This window comes from Odocoileus virginianus, chromosome 20 (assembly GCF_023699985.2).
Source record: "Odocoileus virginianus isolate 20LAN1187 ecotype Illinois chromosome 20, Ovbor_1.2, whole genome shotgun sequence".
Taxonomy (NCBI): Eukaryota; Metazoa; Chordata; class Mammalia; order Artiodactyla; family Cervidae; genus Odocoileus; species Odocoileus virginianus.
Window position 1 is genome coordinate 35,534,480 of NC_069693.1, and position 16,696 is coordinate 35,551,175.

At 43.0% G+C, this 16,696-nt stretch overlaps 1 protein-coding gene across 3 annotated transcripts in view; it reads right to left on the minus strand.

The window, feature by feature from the left end:
- Positions 1–16,696, minus strand: part of NUP93 (nucleoporin 93) — a 104,702-nt gene that overhangs the window by 16,337 nt on the left and 71,669 nt on the right. For all 3 annotated transcript variants that reach the window (XM_020903789.2, XM_070451270.1, XM_020903791.2), the window contains 4 exons: positions 15,402–15,530; positions 4,428–4,502; positions 2,226–2,315; positions 553–692 (listed from right to left, as the gene is read on the minus strand). In XM_020903789.2, the coding sequence (XP_020759448.1) occupies positions 553–692; positions 2,226–2,315; positions 4,428–4,502; positions 15,402–15,530 (434 nt within the window). The remainder of the gene's footprint in view (positions 1–552; positions 693–2,225; positions 2,316–4,427; positions 4,503–15,401; positions 15,531–16,696) is intronic.

Sequence of the window (16,696 nt, forward strand, 5' to 3'; positions counted from 1 at the left end):
CCCTCCGTGACCAACTCCAATTAGCGAGGAGGTGGCAAAAACCCAGGCACAAATCAGAGGCACTAGCAACTGGGAAGGATCGGAACTCACAGGATCAACCAAGCAAAGCCAGAAGGAAAACAAAGGCTCAAGGGGCCTCCCTAGGGTTTGGAGGTGGTAAAGTGCTCGGTGGGAAAATTAAAATGTTGAGAGAAAACCAAGAGCCTGAGGAGTAATGGCTGAACCCTGCTGAGGGCCCAGAAGGGCCCAGGATCCTGACCTAAGGCATTGTGCCCTAATAACCGTGTCTCTGTACTAAGGGACGCAGGGTGGAGAAAGACAGAGAGAAAAGCCTAACAGGGCTCAGGGCTCCCACTCACGTGGTTTTACATCTGTGCAGAGACAGTTCCGGTAGAGAAGTGCTCCTAAAAACAGCACAACACCTCTCAGACTTGCTCAACCTTGTTTAAATCACACCAGTTCCAGAGCACTTAGCTTGAGGACCACTTCAAACAGGGGAATGGCTGCCTTCAGGGGATTTTAAAGGCCGCCTCTGTGCTGCCGCCGCCTCACCTCTGCTCCAGGTACCCCAAGGCCTGCCTGACAAACTCCATGCGCACTTCCACGCTGTTGCGGCTCTTCAGGGCGTCAGTCGCTGGCACCAACAACACATCCGTCATTTGTTTCACCATGGCCCACATGTCGGAGGTGTTCTGCACAGAAACAACACTGCATGTTGCAATGCTGTGGGGCTGGGCAAGCAGCCTGGTTCTTCATGGTGCTTTGACGTGGAGGGGGCTGAGGGTAACGTCCTGTCTGCAGCCCTCAGGCTCAAGCCCAGCACAGAAGATGCGCCTCAGCCTGGCCAGTGGCCAGGCTCTCATCTTCCTGTGAGCAGCCCCCGTCCCGAGTTGGTTTTCAGATCAATTACTATTCCAGGTCTGACATAACCACCTACATAATTGAGACCACATAAAAGTAACAAGAACACTGAATCTCAGTGGGTTATCCCTTAAGAGAGAGTGAACACATTTATAATCGTGCAGAGCTCTAGGAGTTTAAACTCAAATAGTTACATGTCAGCCCTTATAAGGTCATTTGAGTTTTTTAAGACTTAAAATAAGAGTTTAACCTAAATAATACAGGTTTTGTCCTCCCGGAGCCTCTCCAGGGGTCCCTGCTCTTACCCAATTTTGTCAGCGGCATGGCCTCTCATTTTCCTGCCTACTCATTCCCCTCAAAAGGCACCCCCAGTGCAGCCTCCTAGAAGAGGCACAGTTGTGCTTGCCTGTGTGTAACCACCACACAGCTGACTCTCACGTCCCAGAACCCTCCTGGTTGTAAACTTCACCTTAAAAGTGTGTTCCCTGAACCCTTTGCAATGTTATAAAGTTAAGAATCTCTGGAAGACAGTAGTAATTGGAGAAAAAGCAGGTATACACTTTTTCCAAAGGAAAAGAGAAAATCCCGTTTTCACTGTCTCTTGCAAAAGTTAAAAAACTGTAGAAAATCCATCTAAATGGGACTCTTTCTAGGTGGTGAGACAGTGGATAAGTTCTTTCTTCTTTATATTGGTTTTATAATCTTACACTTTATTATTGGGGGAAAAAAAAAGTTGGCTGCCCTGTGAAGGAAAAATGTGTTCAAGTGCTTGCTTCCATTACAGACTTCCTTCTCCTTTCCTGTTCTTCCTGGCCACCTACCAATCTATCCATTCCCCACCTCCCCCCCCCCCCCCTTTTTTTTAAATTTTTCCCTGCTGTGGGAGAAACTGGGCCAAGGATAAGAACTGAGGGGCAGGAATGAAGAGGGGGAGTCAGAGAGAAACAAAACCAGAGGCATATGAAAAATGCTTGTAAAGACCCCACCTGAGTCGAGTTCAAGGGGCTCATGGTATGAAAACCACATCCCCTTTACAATTCACATCTCATGAAAGAGCCCTGTCTGTCTTAGCAGGGAAACTGACAGGGTGGAGCTGGAACCTGACAGGACTTCAAAGCAAACACAGCTTGGCTGGGCCTTTTGAAGATGCATTAAAGATACATATATTTTTATATACATATAGCATCACCATAAAAAAAAAAAAAAAACCTCAAAGTTACTTAAAATAAAACTCTGAAGAACAGTTAACTTCATCTTCCAAGGCACAGAATTTCTCTTTAGCACACTTCTGCCAAATCAGCAAGCTGCTAATCCCATCACACACCCGACCCCGCATGTCTCCCCGGGCCGGCTCTGGGCACTACCTTATCATCCAGCTCTGCGACGGATGCACAGAGGTCCAAGAGGTTAGGCTGCAGGTGTCCGTTTACGATCTTCTCGTTATAGATATAAATCTGAAAGGAAGAGCAGAGTAAATGGCACAAATGCCATTTTCACCTCTCCTTTTCAGAACCCCTTGAAGCAGTTTTGAAACCAACTTCTGCCCAGTGGTCAGAAGCTTCGGCCAACCTTTCCTTCCTCACAGTGGCTGAACTGTCCACACTGCCTGGAAGGCAAGGCCTCTGGCTAGCTGCTCAGTCCTGTGTCCGAGCTTCGGGCAGCGGCATGAACACACACCAGGGCTAACTGCTGCCCCAGCCTTCCTAACCTGGGGAGTGGGAGCAGGGTGGCCCTGGGGGAGCAGCGCCACGTGTGGTTCTGCGCCGCTCTGCCCAGCAGACCCTCGGCCCCGGAGAGCAAGGACCAAAGTGGGAGACGGGACAGTGGAAGGTCTCTAGCTGCTGTTTCCTAGGAGTCTGAGTGGAGTCTGGTCACACTTCTGACTAAAGGACTGAATGGCCCCAGCCCAGGACTGTGCGTCAGGCTGCAGCCCTCCACACGTGTCAGAAGAGCACTTCTGCCCACTTGCAGTACCCATTTCTCTTATCAAGAATCCCGGCTCCTTAGTAAAATTTCTCAAGGAAAAGGAACTATGTGATGTTCAAAGAATGGAAAGGCCAATATTACTCTGAACTTTGTTTTTAAAGAACCAACACAGTGATGGTGAAAATGAGTAAGTTCTACTCGTTGCATTCTGAAATCCTTGCTCTGCTGAGGACTGAACTAGGTAGTGATTTTAGACAAAACAGGAGCCTGTCAAACATTACTGCCCTCTGCTCTCAATGGGGGAGAGCAGCATGTGGCCTCCAGGAGCATTATAAAGACAAGGTGGTGTTTATTCACTCAACGAGCATTTCTGAGGGGCCTTCCCTTGGGGACTGTGTTCAGCATGGGATATAAAGGTTCTCTCTCCACTGGAGGGGACTGCCACATAAACAGACATGACATTACGGTGTCCTGAGTGCTGGAAAACTGTAGTCTTATAAAGCTTTAGTCTTCACAGACACAGAAGATCCATGGTTTCTCTCCTCAGAAGCTTGTAATTTCATTAGGCCTGAATTCTGGAGATGTCTGTGACAATGGTAGTCAGTCATATAATCAAAGTGAAATTTAAAAAAATGTAGATGGAGTGTGGGAGATCTAATAAATATCAGTAAAACATGAGGGAGTTGAAAGAAGGTGGACTTGTGTCCCAACCTGACACAACTGGCACCGTGCTTTGAGGGGAAAATATGCTGGTGCCACTGTGGCCCTCAGCATTGCCCACTTCCTTCCTTCCACTGAGTCTGGCGTGGGGTGGGTGGAGGGCCACACTGGCACCAACATATTCTCCCCCCATAGCACTGTGGAAGTTGGTCACATTCGAACACATGTTCCTTGGTGACTTCTGGTGCAGGACGATTTAGAGAGTGGAAGCCCACCACCCGCAATTCAAGAAATAAGACTGTCTTCCTTCTTGATACTTTGTGCAGGAAAGCAGCAAATTAGAATAAAGTACACAAGGCTGGCACAGCTTTACTCAAAAAGTCAATTCCAGGTATGTACTGTCCTAAGGGCAGCTTCGTGTAGTTTTCACACCCTATGCTTTAACACAGAGTGTCTCAATCTATCTTTACACTATCACATGGTCACGATACACAACCAGAGCCACAACACCTCAAATACTGTGAGCTTCTCCAGGACAGAAATATCCAGTAATGGTGAGTACACTATGCTTACCCAGGCAGAAAAACATTTAGAAAATTTTTTTCTATAACAAGGCAGGGAGCAGGGTTTCTGATAATATCATTTGCCAACCAGGTGATCAGTTAATATAGAACTCCATTTGCTCAGCAGTGCAATTACTCAGAGCTTTACTGTACATGAACTGTTGCCAAATGCAAAATGAAATGCCTTGGTCAGTGTGTGAGGCAGATTTCAATTTCCCTAAATCAAACCTGAGTCATTCTATTACCCAATTTGATAGACTTCTCCAGGGACCTAGATGGTAAAATATTAACAAGTCCTCTGAATGAAAACCCAACTTGCTTTTAGGGTCTTTCACATGAAGTCTGTGTTCCTTTTAACTCTCTAGAGGGCTCACAGAAGATTTTCCTGGATTTGATCTTCCTTGAGAACATGCTTACCTGCCGGGCATAGGCCATTTCAATGCTGTCTAGAGAGCTTCGACCAGGGGGTCCTGCATCACTGATGTAACTTGGCTGTAGATAAATATATGTTCAGAACAGCATTCAGTCATGTAAAGGAAAAAAAAAAATCATAAACATTTGTCTTTAACAGAGCTGTGAGAAGTCTGTTTCCTAGTCAGACTTCGTGAAAACAATGATTTTGGGGGTTTCAATAGAAGGTGACTCCCTTATCATGAACACATAAGGGAGTAGGCATGGGACCCAGTGAACTCAACAACAGGAAGCTGACGAATATCTCAATTCATCAGGGACATCTGATGAATATATCGTGCAGGGATATCTCAATAACTGTTTCTATCTTTGTAACATTTGGTTTCAATCCCAAGCTCCCACTCCACCTCATCTTCCTCGTCCATGTCTTTACACCAGTGAGGCTGTGGTGTGTGTGGGTCTCCTCTTTCCATCAATCATGTTAAACAGCTGAAGAAATGGAGATTATAGGGTCACAATATGAGGTTCAGACATTTCCTATCTAGAGACCACACTAAGGCAACAGCTACTGATGAACTTTCTGCATCCGAAGAAACAAAGTCAGTCTAAGTTGAGTCCTTTATTTATCTATTCATTCGTTCAGTAAACATCTGTTAAGTGTCCGCCTGTCACATGCACACCATGAATGCACCCATCCCCACAGGGATGACAGGAAGACAGCCCACAGAGGCTGCCCACAAAGAGCTTACCATCTGATGGGGAGAGTTAGACACCAATATATGGAAAGATTTACTAGTCTTTTTAGAGAAAGATTAAAGTTAATCTTTAGTGAAGTTTATTCCCTACTGTAAACAAAAATGGATCAAAAATAGGTATGTTCCAATTAGGGACATCAGGCATATTCTTAAACTTCCAAACTAGTTCGTACTGTACTGTAGCAGAGATCAAATTCTTAAGCTTCTCTCATTAAAAAAAAAAAAAAAATCAATGCTCTATTCTCTAAAATCTAAAACAAAGCAGTTTTAAAGTAGGCTTTGGGGGAGCAGATGGAAGATAGCAGCAAAACCTCCCAGCACCACCAAGGCTGGCAGAAGGCTGGCAGAAGGTTACCTGCATGAGCATGCGCTGGGGCAGGACAGGGAGGAAGGAGGGCCAGGAGGCAGAAAGGCGAGCTATAAACCCTCAGCTTCTGGAGTGAACGCTGGATTGTCTGGATACCTGGGTTCCAGGACGACCACTCCACTCCCTGGTTTTGGGGTCTGGGGCCAAGCACATTCCTTTCTCATCTGAGAAACTGAAGAAGGGGCTGTCCTAGACAACCTCAAGAAGTCCTCCCAGCTCTGATTTTCTGCAGTCACTGATATTAAAGGAGCTGTAAATAGTTTACTGTTCAAAATATTGAATTTGATCTCACTACAGTACAGTACAGTGTGTTGGAAATTTTAAGAATATAAATAATACCTAGTAGAACACACCTAATTTTGATCCATATTTATTTACAACAAGGATGAAACTTAGCTAAAGGTTAACTTTGCTCTTTCTAAAAAAAGACTAAGAAACTTTTCCATATGTTGGCCTCAAACTCTCCCTATCAGATGGTAAGCTTAGTAAATGCTGCCGCTTGGCTGACTCAATGAACATTTCACATCCCTACCTCTTACCTCTAGTCACTGCCACTTCCCCCTCTGGCATATGGAGTTAAACATATCTAATAGTGTGTTGATAAATGTTTAACAACTGGCTTGGGGAAGGGGACTTGATTTGTAGCATTTGCTGGTTTCTTTAGTGTAGATACTCCCATGCTGGCAGAATTCAAGCTATTCCAAGTGATATCAACTAGATAGCAAATTTTCTGAAAATCTGACAATAGGTCCTCATGAGCTAACCCCTACACACTACCCTTTCCACTGTCCACTGCAGCTGGGAATGGCCATGCACCACCCTGGATCTAGCCAGTGAGACGGAAGCACAAGCCTGGCAGTACATTCAGGCAAAGTGTAGCTTCTGCTTTTCCTGATAGAGGGGGAAAAAAGAGCCTGGCATGGCCTTTCAGCATTCCAAGCAGAATGCAAACAGCATGCCTAAAGCTGCGGCAATCATCTTGTGAGCCTGAAGGGGCTGGGCTAAAAAATGTTGGTGTACAGAGACAAAGACGTGTCTCTGATGGCACCACAGAGCAAGTGAATTAAGGCCCCACTCTTTCCACACCTGCAGACTTGTTAGCTGAGAATAATAAATTCCTCTTCAAGCTATAGAAACTCAAGTTTTCAGTTATTCACAGCAGAAGGCATTCCTATCTGAAATGACTGAAAACCATCAGGTTACAGTGACAATAGTCACACTTTCTGAGCAACTACTATACACCAAGCAGTCTTAATTTTTGTGTATTAACTCCACAACCCTATGAGACACACACTTTTATTATATCAGTTTTACAGAAAAAGATACCAAAGGGCACAGAAAGCAACTGCCCGAGGACACTCCAGTAAGAAGTAGCAGAGCCATGGTCTGCATCCACAGTCTGGGGCCATGCTGCCTGCCAGGGTAGCCCGGGGCAACTGTCCAAGGATGGCCACTGGAGAACAAGTGAGCAGTGGCTTAGAAAGCCTGGCTCCACTGCTCACGAGCTACGTGATCTTGACTGAGTACACTGCTTCTTTGGGGCCTGGGCTTCTTTAGCTGTTGCAATGATACAGGGGCAGCAATGATAGTTACCTTATAGATGAAAAGATTAAATGGGAAGAAAATACTACCCACTTCACAAGGAGTAAGTAGGAACAAGTAGAAAGAGCTCACTGTCCAGCATCTGACCAGTGAACGCTAATGCTGCCACATTAAATAAAAAATAGACCACAAGGAACATGGGAATAAACCCAGCGCTGAACAACGGATAGATATGGACACTACAGAAGCATAACCTACAATACTTTACTTTCTGCTGGCTGGAAATTCTCATCTCATTTTTCTACAATGAGCATGCGTTCCTTGTATGAACAGAACTCCCACCAGCTCATTTTCTACTTCTGAGTGTTCTCAGTAACACTGTGACAGTCAAGACTGTTCTATAACACAGCCATCTTTCTGGAACAGAGCTAACTCTCTGAAAGCTGATGATCCCCAAGTCTTTGAAAAAACAGAGCACTAAGGTTGTTAATTACAGTAACCTAACTGGGGGGAATAAACAGGGATGAAAGGGAGAAATGGCACAAAATACTTCTGCAAGGACACAATTGTTTCAGCTAAATATACATAAACAGCCTTGAGAAATATTTTCTGGTACTACTAGAAACCTAATTCTAAGAATTATCCACTTAAAAAGTAGTTGGTTTTCAGCCTGCAAATTTCCATTTAAATGAATTTTGCTTAATACGCTTGTTTTCAAACATAGCTTTTCTTCATTTGCCCTTGGCGGAGCCTCTATTTCACCACACACAAAGTCAATTACCACCAACAGGATGTGGATACACACATGCCTGAGGAGAGGAATCAGCAAACATTCATAGGACTCTCGAAGCCAGGGGCTGCTGGAGGGCTGGGAAAGTGGACGCCGGTGTACTGTGGGGATAACATTTCCAACTTTTCAGGTCTGCCTGACTGGATCACAGTGGGGATACCAGGAGCACGGAGTCAAGAGACCAGGAAGGCGGGGAAGATGGGAGGGCAGGGCCAGGAGGACAGCAAAGGGTTCACCAGGAGTCCGTAGATACTGTGGAGAAACTGCGGTCTCTCGGAGCACAGGCACGAGAAGGGTTTTCTCAGTGTACATGGTGTTCCCAAGAGAGTCATTTTCTTTTCTTTTTAAATCAGACCTTAAACTTTGGGGTATAGCTGATTAACAATGCTGTGGTAGTTTCATGTGAAGGGACTCAACTATACATATACACGTATCCATTCTCCCCCAAACCCCCCTCCCATCCATGTTGCCACATAACATGGAGGAGAGTTCCATACAGTAGGTCCTTGTTGGTTATCCATTCTAAATAAAGCAGTGTGTACATGTTGATCCCAAACTCCCTATCTCTTCCCTTCACTCTCCCTCCTCTGGCAACCATAAGTTTGTTTTCTAAGACTCTGAGTCTGATTTGTAAATGAGTTCATTTGTATCATTTCTTTTTAGATTTCACATATAAGGGATGTCATATGGTAAAAGAGCCCCTTTCTAAGAGAGCATTCCAGAACTGGGAGGATATGGTTGGAGTGGCAGGGGGTAACTGTAAGTTTTTATCAAGCAGCTATTTTTGTACATAACATATCCAGGGATAAATCTTTTTCCAAGGAGGGAACATTCTAGACAGGAAAAAAGGAATGTAACTAGCACTCACTTTTAGCAAAATAAGTACAGAGTAAAAAGAAAATGTGATGATACTATTGAAGGAAGAAAGTTTTTAACTTTCAAGTGGAAGGTTTTGGCTTTACGTAAACAAAACAGAACCAAAGTAACTAACGTACAGTAGTTGGCTATAAACTCTGTACACAGAAGCTCAGTACTACCAGGGAAAAAACACCAACTGGGGACCAGAAGACCCAGGTTCTAAATGCAACCCAACTGTGTGACTTTGGGTAATGATATCTAACTTCTCTGGGGCATAGCTCTTCATGGATAAAATGGGAGGAACACTTGGGTCATTTATACAATGGAATTTATTACAGCCACTAAAAAATGACAGGCACCTACACTAACCAAGAAAAAGCTCCAAAATAAGTTAAAAAAAACAAAACATAATGCTAAGCTGTAGCATCTATTATATAAAATGCTGCCACCTATGGAAAAGATAATAAGTTGACTGGATGGACATATATGTATAACTGTGCACATAAAGACATAAGAGGGAATTGAAAGGACAGGATGTCAGAGGTTATGTTGGGTTTGGGGTGGAGGATAGCGGCTGAATTTTTACAAGTACGTTCAACCATCAGAATGCTGTGCAAGAAGGTGTTCATGTGTGATATGGCTTGATATTAAAATGAGTTGGTTCTTTAAACTTCTTTTTGAAAGAGCAGTGGAGCATTTTCCATACTTGAAATTCTATTTAAATTCCAGTATGTGAAACAAAACCAGCCCTTTCAGAAACTACCAGGGAGCCATAACATACAGTTTGGAATCATCTAGTTTGGGGTTTTTAAATTCAAACTTTGTAAGTCAATATTTTTCCTGTATTCCACCGAATCTAACCATCTATTATAAGACATCATGCTTATGTACCATGAGAAAGAAAAATGCTGACAATTAAACTATACCATTGATTTAAGACGTATCTTGATTTCAGAGATGCTAAAATATAAAAAAGATGCGTAGCTGGGAGCTGATGAAATACGGTAGTAAGTCAGTTATCAAAATTAGAGAGTACATTCAACATATACCGTTCACTATCTGTAATGATTAAGCTACAACAGCTTCTTTATCAAGGCTCCTGCTTGAGAAGCTGAGTCATTTCCCACATAATACAATAAAGCACTAACCACTGACTATGTCCAACACCAATACAGCCATGGCACACGGAGGCTAGGTAAAAACTTACTTCTTTAGATACTGTTTTTTAAATGTTGGCTGAGATACACCACGGATTCTCAGCGCCGCTCCCAGCCTGCATGCTGTCACGCAAGCAGCACAGACTGGGCGTGTTCTTCCGCACAGGCCAGACGGAGGGTCTGGGGCATGGGGGTTCTTAGCCAGGAGGCTCTTTCTTGCTTTAAAGCCTATCATTTTTACTGAGACCAAAACTTGGAACATTATTAACAATCTTTCAATTCCTACTTCCTTTAAAAATTATATCTTTTTCTTCAATGATATCCTAAGGAAATTAATTTCCCAAATTGAATTTTGCTATTGAAGCATCATTTTCCTTATTAAAACTTGCCAGGAACAGATATTACTAATGTGTTGCTGCTCTTCTGTTATCAGAAGGCTTGAGGGTAAAATGTTTCAGGAATCACCAACTTCTAATTCTTTTTTGTTTAAAAAAATAAAAAAAGCCTCAAGCCTCTCTTCATATTAAATTAGCCAAATTTGGACGTTTTCCTTCAATGTAAGGTCAGCTCCAAATGACTGGAAGCCTCTTTCCTAGCTAATGACTCTCCGGATTCCAACAGTCTTATTCTTCACAATAAAGTACCCGGAAAAGAATGGTTTAGATGGCAAGTCATACTTTAATTATTTCCTCTACTTATGAGATATTTTTCATTCCCAGAAATACTTCATAAATCAAGGGACAGTTAAAAAGGAACAGATCCATCTTAAAATAATAAAAATAAACAATGTGTGCATGGATGTGTGCTAAGTTGCTTCAGTCATGTTCGACTCTTTGTAACCCCATGGACTATGGCCCACCAGGCTCCTCTGTCCATGGGATTCTCCAGGCAAGAATACTGGAGTGGGTTGCCATGCCCTTCTCCAGGGGATCTTCCCAACCCAGGGACTGAACCCACATCTCTTAGTCTCCTGCACTGGCAGGTGGGTTCTTTACCACTAGTCCCACCTGGGTAGCTTACCAAATACCAACTACCACCATAAACACTGCTGGGATGTGCTAAGTGTGTGCTCTATGCCAGCTCTGAGCCAGGTGCCTTACACACGTTCTACGTTCCTTTCAACCATTCTTCAAGAGAGGCCTTTTACAAGGAGGACGAGAACAATGTGGTTCCCAGGAGAGGCCCGGGAACTCGGGCCTGCTGAATTCCAAAGCCTATCTCTGTGGTTTCCTACAGACAGGAGAGAGAGAGTGTCTGCCCAAGCGGAGCTAATACTACCTTTCCATCTTTTGGAAGAAAATTATATGGGAGAAACACATGGTTCTTCCACACATCCACCAGAATGGTTGAACTGAAAAAGACAAAAAATACTAAGTGTGGCAAAGATAAGGAACCAAGAATTCTCACAGTGCTGGTGGGAGGGGACCGTGAGACACCATTTTGGAAAACTGCTGGGCGGCATCTGCTAAGGCTGAACACATGTGTACCCTCTTGTGCCCACAACTGCACTCTCACGTGTGCCCAACGGATGTGCAAATGTGCGTTCACCAAAAGACAGGTACAAGAATGCTCTCACTAGCACTCGTTATAAAAGCTAAGAATTGTAAACTATTCAAATGTGCATCCACATCAGAATGGAAAAATACTGCAGTCATACTATCTGGCCATGAGAATGAACAGCCTGCAACTACACATAATGATACAGAGAATGTTAAGCAAAAGAAGTCAGACACACGAGCACATACAGCATGACTCCATTTACACAGAGTTTAAAAACAGGCAAAATTAATCCATGGCATTAGAAGTCAAGACAGTGTTCTTCCTGGTGGTCATGGTGAGGGGCTGTGAATGAAAGAGCACGGGGGCAGGGATGCTAGGGGGAGGGCAGTGTGGTTTCTTCATCTGGGTGTGTTTCGTTTTTGGTAACTCACTGAGCTACATACTTATAATGTGTGCATTTTTTTCTCTATGTATGTCATACTTTAGGGGGAAAGTTCAAAACAGCAACAAACAATAAAACCTATGAGGGTTCCAGAAATGGCAATTCCCTGGATAACCTGAAGAGAGAACCACCTGCATTATTTGCCAGCTTTTTCAGCAAAGCTATCCATTCTGATAGGTGTCACCACAGAGAACAGCAGAAATATCAATAGGAAGGAGTCCTCCCTTTCAAGAGGGAGGACTCGAGGTCAAGGAAGAAATGTCTACTAAATAGACTAGTCTATTTTTAAGACAAGAGCAATCAAGAAAGAATATCTCATTAGCAGCTTATAATTACTTCCGAATCCCAATACAGACCACAACCTATTAACACAGTTTTAAAAAATGAAGTTTATAAAACCATGAGCTGTTCTACTTCTCTGCCTAGACTCATAAGCAGTTGAGAAACATCAGGCTGCCCAAGGATCTTCTACATTAGCTCTTTTTTTTTTTTCCCCAAGACTCGGCTCTTCTCTGAAGTCTTTGAGTCTAAGAAATGTGGAACAAGGTCCTTAATGAGTAATTTCCTGAGATAAATGACTTTAGCATCTATTTATTTGGGGGTTAATTTAATAGAAAAATTTGGTTTTAAACCAGGAGCAAATCTGTAGACACAGGATGTGTAACGTTATCATGCAGGCATGACACTGCCAAGCTACCCACCTTTGACCCAGACTTCAACAGAACGATGGTCCAAATGTCAACAGTCCCCAGTCTCACCTAGCATAGTACAAGTCTCACTGAGCCTTAGGTGCCCAATCTTTTATGAGAAAAGAACATCAGCTAGTCAAAACAACTTTGGAGGAAGCACTGGTAATATTACTTGAAATGTCTAATGCTATAATTTTTATAAATTTTAATAATTTTTTGACATAATTTTTTACTTGCACATCCAAATTGCCTGAAACTACTTTTTGAGATTGTTTTTTTTTTTTAATGTAGACCATTTTTAAAGTCTTTTAGTGAATTTCCTACAATATTGTTTGTTTTATATTATGACTTTTTTGGCCTTGAAACACATGGAATCTCAGCTCTGGGACCAGGGATTGAATCAGCACCCCTTGCATTGAAACGCGAAATCTTAGCTACTGGACCAACACAGAAGTGCCCTGAAATTACTTACTTTTAAACAATAATAAAGGACAATCATTACGGGAGAGGGGCTTTACATTATCACTAATCTTCCCAGTAATCCCATTTTACTAATGAAGACACTAAACGTCTGCAGGGCTAAATAACTTGAATATTTAATATATAAATAATAACGTGGATGTCGTATCAGAACTAGTCAGTGGTGAAGCTAGGATTAGAACCCTAAAGTCATTGTCTCCCCAACACTGGTGTGGTGAATGTATGGTCACAGTTCCCACTGGCCAAGGGCAGACATCACTAATCAAGGAAGACATACTTTCCTGCTGATCTCAAGTTGAAGCCTCAAAATCCCTCTCAGGAAAGATCTCCAGGATAAGTAAGAGATAAACCCTAACATACTCACTCTAAAATCACACATCCCTAATACTCTGGTTGGCACAAAGTTAGCTAAGGCCAAATGATTTATTCACCAAATATTTTTGGAGCATCGAATATGTTCCAGGCACTCATCTAGGCACTGGTGATATGAGTAAATACAGCAAACAAAAATCCTTACCTTCCTGGACCTTAAATTCTTCTGGGAGAAACAGACAATAAGCAATATAAAGACATAAAAACACACACAGTGATTTTAAGTGGTTTAAAGTGAAGAAGTGCTAAAAAGAAAAATATAGCAAGAAAAGGGGATATAGGGAGGGTTGAATGGGGAGAGTTTGGTTTGAATTTCAGATGTAAAGGTCCTGGAAGGCCTCATCAAGATGGCACTGGGTAATATCTGAAGGAAGTGAGGAGGACAGGCATGCAGTGATTTAGGTAAAGAGCCTTTTAGGCACAAGCAACAGGAAGCCCAGATGATCTAAGGCGGGAGCAGCAAGAGCAATGGGGAGAGCAGAATAATGTGAGCTGGGAGAAGCAACAAGACCAGGTCAGAGAAAGATTGGGAAGTCAGTGCGAAGACTCTGGCTTTCCCTCCAAACGAGACGGGTGTCACTGGAGGATCCTGAGAAGAGGTGTGACATGATCTAGTCTGTGTTTAATAGCATCACTCTGGCTATTGAGAAGACTGTACAAGGGCAGAAGCAGGGAGACCAGTGTGGTTGACAACCTCTAAGATGGCTCCCAATAATCCCCACGTCCTGGGATCCAAGCTCTCGTTTAACCCTCTCTCCTTGAGTATAGGCTGAATTTAGTAATTTACTTTGATCAGAGAGGTGACAGAATATAACTTTCAAGATTAAGTCATGGAAAGACTGTAGTTTCTGTCTCAGGGGCCTTTGAACTCTTCCTTGGATCCTTCACTCTTGCCGCAGGAGAGGCACACTACCATGCTGTGAGCAGTACGAAAGAGACCCACACAACAAGGAACTCACACCCCTAGCCAAGAGCCAGAGAGGGCCTGAGGCTTGTCAGGAAGCACATGAGCGAGCCTGGGACTAGATCCCCTTCGAGTTGAGCTCTGCAAGGAGTGTAGCCTCAGCCACCATCCTGACCACCAGGGCCAGGACATCCCAAACCAGAAACACTCAGCTAAGCTAAACGCTTGTTTTCAGCTACTATGGTTTGCAGTGATTGATTACACAGCAACAGATAATGGAAAAACCAGTTAGGAGATAGGTCCAATAATCTGAACAAGAGATGCTGGTTGACTTGACCCCAAGGCTAACAGCAGAGGTGGTGAGAAGTGGTTGGGGAGGGGGATTCAGGATGGGGGGGAGGGACACATATGTATACCCATGGCTGATTCATCTTAATGCATGGCAAAAACCTCCACAACATTGTAAAGTAATTAGCCTCCAATTAAAAAAAAAAGTGGTGGGACTCTGGGTATATTCTGAGAGAAGGGTTAAGTGGATTTGTCAGCATGTTTGAGAGTCTAGGTAAGAGAAGGGTAGGATAAAAATGAATCTGAGGTGTTGGATCTCAGCAAGTGAAAAACTGGAACTGCCCTTTATAAAGATGATAAACACTGTGAGAAAAGCTGGGAGGGAGTTGGAGGCAGTTGCTACCACAACTCAATTCTAAACATGTTAAGCTTGATGGCTCTGAGACACCTGAGTAGCCAAGAAGGCCACTAGAACAAATGAATCTGAGAGGATTTGGGGCAGTGATGTGAATTTGAGTCTTCAAGTACATAGAAGGTATTTAATACCATAAGCCCAGAAGAGATCAACAGGGCAGTGATTAATGAAGAATCAGGAACAGGTCAAGGACGGAGCCCTGGGACCGGAGTTTGAGGAAAATTCACAACAAGAGGTTGAGCAGAAGCAGCCAGCCATGCTGGAGGAAATCCAGGCAAATGTGGGCGTCTAGAAGGCAATGAAGAAAGGGCTTCAAGAGGAAAACAGGGATCAGCTGTGCCAGGTTGGCCAGCAGTCAAGCAGATAAGTATTTTCTGACCTGACATTTTTAATAATGGTTGATTTTCTGGACTCAACTCACCTCGCTTTCTTGAGTAAAGTCAAGGGCATCTTCTCCTGATGCCAGCAGGGTGTGGAGAATCCGCTGCTTCACTTGTTCCCACTCGACCAGCATTGACTCTCGATGGTACTCCTCAGCCATGCCAAAGGTCTGGAGGAGAGAAGAGAGACAGGACCCGAGTGAGAAAACAAAGAACACGGTTTCCCTTAATGTGCAACAGAAATTCAAAACCCTCTTGATCTGCCATCTTTCCATTATCAGAGCAAAGGCAAGCTATTTCAAATTATCCTTAAAGAACTTACTGAGAGTTGTTTGCAAACATGCCCTATTTCATCAAGTCTAACATATGAAAAGCAAATTTTTAATTGTGGTAAAATGTATTTAACCATAAAGCTTACCATTTTAACAACTTAACTGTGCAGTTCAGTGGCATTAAGTTCATTCATATGGCTGTGCAAACATCACCACCATGAATCTCCAGAATGCTCTTCATTGTGCAAAAATGAAACTCTGCACCCATTAAACAATACCTCCATTGCCACCATCCCCCAGACAAAGGCAACCACCATTCTACTTCTGTCTCTAGGATTCTGACATGTCTAGGTACCTCACAGAAGTGCAATCATACAGTATTTGTCTTTTTGTGTCTGGCTTATTCCACTTAGCATAATGTCCCCAGGTTCATCTGTGTTGCAGCATATGCAGTCTCCTTCCGTGTTAAGGCTGAATAATACTCCACTATACATATACACCACATTTTGTTTATCCATGCCTCTATCCATGGACATGTGAGTTGCTTCCAACTTTTGGTTAATATGAATCATGTTTCTGTGAACCTGTGTGTACACATATCTCTTCAAGTTCCTGCTTTCAATTCTTTGGGATACATATCCAGAAATGAAATTGCTGGATCACACGGTCATCCTATGTTTAATTTCTTGAGTGACTGCATAATGTTTTCAATGAGGCTACACTTTTTCATTCCCACCAACAGTGCACAATAGTTCCAATTTGTCTACATCCTCTCCAATATCACTTTCTGGGTTTTTTGACTGTAGCCATGCTAATGGGTGTGAGGTGATAACTCTGGTTTTGATGTGCATTTCTCTAATGAGTAGTAATGCTAAATTTTTTTCTTATGTGCTTATTAAGATAAATACCTTCTTAAAACTGTAACCCTCTGAACTGAGGCTACATATTATGATTGATAGCATGTCAAAGGTTTAAATTGAAGTACTATTCTTTAAAGTACTTTTTCTGTGCTGTACACAAAATAATGATGGATTTTAAGTCAATGGTATCTTAAGATTTAATGA